Source organism: Bombus vancouverensis, chromosome 6 (genome assembly GCF_051014615.1).
Source record: "Bombus vancouverensis nearcticus chromosome 6, iyBomVanc1_principal, whole genome shotgun sequence".
In the NCBI taxonomy this organism is placed as follows: Eukaryota; Metazoa; Arthropoda; class Insecta; order Hymenoptera; family Apidae; genus Bombus; species Bombus vancouverensis.
The window spans coordinates 952,793-959,266 of NC_134916.1; the positions used below are offsets into that span (position 1 = coordinate 952,793).

General features: G+C 28.0%; 2 protein-coding genes and 2 pseudogenes across 2 annotated transcripts; all 4 read left to right on the top strand.

Annotated features, from left to right (window-relative positions):
- LOC143302838 (large ribosomal subunit protein uL11-like) lies at positions 1–1,246 on the top strand. The gene is made up of 4 exons (XM_076619351.1): positions 1–162; positions 241–314; positions 499–889; positions 1,205–1,246. Exons 1-3 carry the CDS (start codon positions 126–128, stop codon positions 883–885), a joined length of 498 nt encoding a protein of 165 aa, XP_076475466.1. The 5' UTR covers positions 1–125; the 3' UTR covers positions 886–889; positions 1,205–1,246.
- Positions 1,247–1,646: 400 nt separating this feature from the next.
- On the top strand, positions 1,647–2,550 carry LOC117161301 (2-iminobutanoate/2-iminopropanoate deaminase-like; annotated as a pseudogene).
- A 696-nt stretch (positions 2,551–3,246) lies between these two features.
- LOC117161306 (large ribosomal subunit protein uL11-like) lies at positions 3,247–4,492 on the top strand. The gene is made up of 4 exons (XM_033342741.2): positions 3,247–3,408; positions 3,487–3,560; positions 3,745–4,135; positions 4,451–4,492. The coding sequence occupies exons 1-3, from the start codon at positions 3,372–3,374 to the stop codon at positions 4,129–4,131; spliced, it is 498 nt and encodes a 165-aa protein (XP_033198632.1). The 5' UTR covers positions 3,247–3,371; the 3' UTR covers positions 4,132–4,135; positions 4,451–4,492.
- A 400-nt stretch (positions 4,493–4,892) lies between these two features.
- LOC117161299 (2-iminobutanoate/2-iminopropanoate deaminase-like) lies at positions 4,893–5,796 on the top strand (annotated as a pseudogene).
- Positions 5,797–6,474: the final 678 nt, after the last annotated feature.

The following is a 6,474-nucleotide window of genomic DNA, read 5'->3' on the forward strand; positions in this document are numbered from 1 at the left end:
GGTTCTTCATACCTCGATTTCACAACCTCTTTCACTCTTTTCGAACGAGATTTACCACGTGTGAGTGTTGTTCCTATTTCTTTTATTCGATTGTGTCTCATTTTGGTATTAACGTTATCATCACAATGCCACCTAAATTCGACCCTAATGAAATCAAGATAGGTATATTTTTAATATTTAATTTCAATATGTACTACAAGAATGTAAAATTTCCTCACATGTGCATATTTGTTTCAATAGTCTATCTAAGATGCGTTGGAGGTGAAGTAGGAGCAACTTCATCTCTGGCTCCAAAAATTGGTCCACTCGGTTTAGTAAGATTTTATTTTATAAATTTAAATTATTTATGAATAATATTTCTTCTAACTTTTTGAGAAACTATTCTATTTTATAATCGTAAATATTGATCTTCCTCTTTCATTGTTTGATTCTATTTTGCATTCTATTGATAAATAAAAAACATTTATATAGTGCTTAAATATTGCTTTATATTTATAGTCTCCCAAGAAAGTTGGCGATGATATCGCCAAAGCTACCAGTGACTGGAAGGGTTTAAAAATCACCGTCCAGTTAACAATTCAAAATAGGCAAGCTACGATCGCAGTGGTTCCATCAGCTGCAGCCTTAATTATTAAGGCTTTAAAGGAGCCACCTAGGGACCGAAAGAAAATAAAAAATATAAAGCACAATGGAAATCTGTCGTTTGACGACATTGTTTCCATTGCTCGGTCAATGAGACCGAGGTCCATGGCGAAGTACCTTAGTGGTACTGTAAAAGAAATTCTAGGTACATGCCAATCAGTTGGATGTACCGTTGAATTTAGGCCACCACGAGAGCTTATCGAAGAAATTAATGGTGGAAAGCTCCAAGTCCCAGATGAATAATATGGTAAGTTTAGAGCTCCTTGCCAATATTTTCAGCACAATGTCTCATTTTATCAAATATTAGAGTTTATTACACAACTAAAATGATGGATAACTAAATAAATAAATGATATTTATATTGTTACGTAAAGTATTTGCTTCGAGCTCTGGGTAGGGGTTAGCATCCCATCCACCTGATAGCCGTAACAATTTATAACGTTGTTACAGACTATCGGGAATATTGCTACTGAGGAGAAAACCTCAATAAAAAGTCATCATTTAATATATCATACATATGTAGTATTTTAATTATAAAAATTTTACGTTCCCATTGTTTCAGATTTATCATAAGGAGTAAAAAATAAAACATTTTTAATATGAAGGTGTTGTATTTTTATGTATGTTCCCTTCTTTTAATGAAATAAATAAATTAAAAATGTTTTAATGTATCATATACCTTGTACACAATGAATATATATCACACATCCATATAACATACTGTTATTGCATTTAATCAATGTTAGATATACTAATTATAGTATGTAACAAATATGTTATATAGTCAGAATAATTTGTTTGCAAGTACTGTACTAAAAGTGATTTTTAAACATAATGTTACTATTTATTTTCATTCATATAAAATTTATCTTTACTTTAGATTTGACATGTCTTAAAAGAAGCTGGATCTAATTATGATAAAGGTTTCATTTATTTAAAATTTTTTTTATTTTCTAATTTGTTAATTTATATTTTTCAATTCTGAAACGATCGAGAAATATGATATGATAAACATTATCAGCAGTGATTAATAATATTAATAATTCATTTTATTAAACATTAATAATATTTACTCTTTATATCTATTTACAGTCGTTGAAGTAACAATTTTCTTACAAGATATTAATGAGTTTAGTGATGTAAATGAAGTCTACAAAGAATGTAAGATTTAATTTATGGTTTTATTTATATAAGTGTATGTTATATTTGTGTACATGTCTACGCGCCATTTCTTTTCCTTTAGTTTTTAAGGAGAACTATCCAGCTGGATCTACATTCCAAGTTGGAAAGTTACCAATGGTGAGAAGTAACACACGTATGAATATACACATGTAATTCAAAATCTAACCGCCAACGTTAAACGTAAAATATTGCTGTAGGGTGCAAAATTTGAAATTGAAGCTATTGCTTGTTGTTGGCGAGGTAGAAACAATTTGAATATTGTAAGCAAAATTAATTTAAATGTTATATATTAATGAAATATGTTTGCATTTAAGCATTTAAATATTATTTCGAATTTACTATTTTTATGTGTGATGCTTTTATGATTATATTAATAAAAATTTGGTTCTTTTACCATATGTATATTTAAACATAAGTTTAGTTTTTAAAAACAAATAATGGGAAATAGTAATGGGAAATATCTTTCATAAATTATATTAAATATTTTTGTACTATTGAAAAACCTTAGAAATAAATATTTTTGGGAAGTTTCCTCTAATATTTTGCTTTGTACAGGGACATATAAAAAAAATAAAAAACGTAAAATAATGAATGTTAATAGTAACCTGATCAAAGTCACCAAATATTTCTTATAACATTGGCATAAAAATTAAATTTATAAAAAACACACTTAATAGTAATTCATCACAAGAAATAGTACTTTTTAATTAATATCAGGTGTAGCAAAAGAAGAATTTTTATATGTTGTAAATAAATTATATTACTTTATAAAAAAGAAAGAAAACATTTATGTATTTTCATAATAATTTATAATGCTATGACAAAAGTGTAACGATAAATGTAACTTTTATCTCGTAAAATAAAAGTAAAATCGTGAATATTGTAAGAATATTATATTTAAAATGTTTGTGTTTAAATATGTCATTGTAATAAATAAACAAAAACGTATCCTAACGAACAATACGAATGAATATGAATGATTAAAGAATAAACATGGACAACAACCAAACATAGCGGCAGATATGGATAGTATTGTGTTACATAGAGGGTGGTCCGTCATTCATGATACAAATGTGGTTAGACAGATTCTATGGCTCAAAATAAGACGAAGATCAAAAATAACAAAATTGCGTTGGGAACTTCGTTTGTGAAAAATCGAGTTTGAAAATTCATGAAGTGTACGTGAATACGAACAACCATTTCATAAAACGGCAAGAGGTGGTATCCAATTTCTACTACGCTTTGTAGTACCTAAAGCAGTAGACTGTATTCGATGTTTGTAGCGTATTAAAATGTTTTAGGAATATTTTAATAAATTGTAAAGGCGTATCCGCACTGTTCTATTACTATGATGTGTTATTATGTCACAGTTAGACGACTTGAATGTAAATCTACGTTGAGTTATATAGTTCATGTTACAGCGGTTCTTCATACCTCGATTTCACAACCTCTTTCACTCTTTTCGAACGAGATTTACCACGTGTGAGTGTTGTTCCTATTTCTTTTATTCGATTGTGTCTCATTTTGGTATTAACGTTATCATCACAATGCCACCTAAATTCGACCCTAATGAAATCAAGATAGGTATATTTTTAATATTTAATTTCAATATGTACTACAAGAATGTAAAATTTCCTCACATGTGCATATTTGTTTCAATAGTCTATCTAAGATGCGTTGGAGGTGAAGTAGGAGCAACTTCATCTCTGGCTCCAAAAATTGGTCCACTCGGTTTAGTAAGATTTTATTTTATAAATTTAAATTATTTATGAATAATATTTCTTCTAACTTTTTGAGAAACTATTCTATTTTATAATCGTAAATATTGATCTTCCTCTTTCATTGTTTGATTCTATTTTGCATTCTATTGATAAATAAAAAACATTTATATAGTGCTTAAATATTGCTTTATATTTATAGTCTCCCAAGAAAGTTGGCGATGATATCGCCAAAGCTACCAGTGACTGGAAGGGTTTAAAAATCACCGTCCAGTTAACAATTCAAAATAGGCAAGCTACGATCGCAGTGGTTCCATCAGCTGCAGCCTTAATTATTAAGGCTTTAAAGGAGCCACCTAGGGACCGAAAGAAAATAAAAAATATAAAGCACAATGGAAATCTGTCGTTTGACGACATTGTTTCCATTGCTCGGTCAATGAGACCGAGGTCCATGGCGAAGTACCTTAGTGGTACTGTAAAAGAAATTCTAGGTACATGCCAATCAGTTGGATGTACCGTTGAATTTAGGCCACCACGAGAGCTTATCGAAGAAATTAATGGTGGAAAGCTCCAAGTCCCAGATGAATAATATGGTAAGTTTAGAGCTCCTTGCCAATATTTTCAGCACAATGTCTCATTTTATCAAATATTAGAGTTTATTACACAACTAAAATGATGGATAACTAAATAAATAAATGATATTTATATTGTTACGTAAAGTATTTGCTTCGAGCTCTGGGTAGGGGTTAGCATCCCATCCACCTGATAGCCGTAACAATTTATAACGTTGTTACAGACTATCGGGAATATTGCTACTGAGGAGAAAACCTCAATAAAAAGTCATCATTTAATATATCATACATATGTAGTATTTTAATTATAAAAATTTTACGTTCCCATTGTTTCAGATTTATCATAAGGAGTAAAAAATAAAACATTTTTAATATGAAGGTGTTGTATTTTTATGTATGTTCCCTTCTTTTAATGAAATAAATAAATTAAAAATGTTTTAATGTATCATATACCTTGTACACAATGAATATATATCACACATCCATATAACATACTGTTATTGCATTTAATCAATGTTAGATATACTAATTATAGTATGTAACAAATATGTTATATAGTCAGAATAATTTGTTTGCAAGTACTGTACTAAAAGTGATTTTTAAACATAATGTTACTATTTATTTTCATTCATATAAAATTTATCTTTACTTTAGATTTGACATGTCTTAAAAGAAGCTGGATCTAATTATGATAAAGGTTTCATTTATTTAAAATTTTTTTTATTTTCTAATTTGTTAATTTATATTTTTCAATTCTGAAACGATCGAGAAATATGATATGATAAACATTATCAGCAGTGATTAATAATATTAATAATTCATTTTATTAAACATTAATAATATTTACTCTTTATATCTATTTACAGTCGTTGAAGTAACAATTTTCTTACAAGATATTAATGAGTTTAGTGATGTAAATGAAGTCTACAAAGAATGTAAGATTTAATTTATGGTTTTATTTATATAAGTGTATGTTATATTTGTGTACATGTCTACGCGCCATTTCTTTTCCTTTAGTTTTTAAGGAGAACTATCCAGCTGGATCTACATTCCAAGTTGGAAAGTTACCAATGGTGAGAAGTAACACACGTATGAATATACACATGTAATTCAAAATCTAACCGCCAACGTTAAACGTAAAATATTGCTGTAGGGTGCAAAATTTGAAATTGAAGCTATTGCTTGTTGTTGGCGAGGTAGAAACAATTTGAATATTGTAAGCAAAATTAATTTAAATGTTATATATTAATGAAATATGTTTGCATTTAAGCATTTAAATATTATTTCGAATTTACTATTTTTATGTGTGATGCTTTTATGATTATATTAATAAAAATTTGGTTCTTTTACCATATGTATATTTAAACATAAGTTTAGTTTTTAAAAACAAATAATGGGAAATAGTAATGGGAAATATCTTTCATAAATTATATTAAATATTTTTGTACTATTGAAAAACCTTAGAAATAAATATTTTTGGGAAGTTTCCTCTAATATTTTGCTTTGTACAGGGACATATAAAAAAAATAAAAAACGTAAAATAATGAATGTTAATAGTAACCTGATCAAAGTCACCAAATATTTCTTATAACATTGGCATAAAAATTAAATTTATAAAAAACACACTTAATAGTAATTCATCACAAGAAATAGTACTTTTTAATTAATATCAGGTGTAGCAAAAGAAGAATTTTTATATGTTGTAAATAAATTATATTACTTTATAAAAAAGAAAGAAAACATTTATGTATTTTCATAATAATTTATAATGCTATGACAAAAGTGTAACGATAAATGTAACTTTTATCTCGTAAAATAAAAGTAAAATCGTGAATATTGTAAGAATATTATATTTAAAATGTTTGTGTTTAAATATGTCATTGTAATAAATAAACAAAAACGTATCCTAACGAACAATACGAATGAATATGAATGATTAAAGAATAAACATGGACAACAACCAAACATAGCGGCAGATATGGATAGTATTGTGTTACATAGAGGGTGGTCCGTCATTCATGATACAAATGTGGTTAGACAGATTCTATGACCCACAATAGGATCCTAGTTACTAATAAAATTACAATTGCAAGACACGTAGAATTTATAGGTAAAGATGATAATTTAGTAGGATTTCAAGGAGAAGATGGACTAGAGAATGAAACACCAACAGACCAAAATAAACGTAAAAATTCCCCTCCCCCACATATCTTCATTGACGACGTCATCGACATTCAAACAATGATAAAGTCCGTTGAGAAAGAAATTAACAAAGAAGACAAACGTAAAATAAACAATAACCAAATCAAAATTCTGCCGACTAACTCAAAATCCTACAGGAAACTAACTAAGCTACTAAA

Excerpts from the sequence above, each read along its gene's own strand:
- LOC143302838 (XM_076619351.1), top strand. The coding sequence starts at position 126 with ATGCCACCTAAATTCGACCCTAATGAAATCAAGATAG. Across the intron at positions 163-240 it reads CCCTAATGAAATCAAGATAG|TCTATCTAAGATGCGTTGGA; the intron begins GTATATTTTTAA and ends TTGTTTCAATAG. Across the intron at positions 315-498 it reads AAATTGGTCCACTCGGTTTA|TCTCCCAAGAAAGTTGGCGA; the intron begins GTAAGATTTTAT and ends TTATATTTATAG.
- LOC117161306 (XM_033342741.2), top strand. The coding sequence starts at position 3,372 with ATGCCACCTAAATTCGACCCTAATGAAATCAAGATAG. Across the intron at positions 3,409-3,486 it reads CCCTAATGAAATCAAGATAG|TCTATCTAAGATGCGTTGGA; the intron begins GTATATTTTTAA and ends TTGTTTCAATAG. Across the intron at positions 3,561-3,744 it reads AAATTGGTCCACTCGGTTTA|TCTCCCAAGAAAGTTGGCGA; the intron begins GTAAGATTTTAT and ends TTATATTTATAG.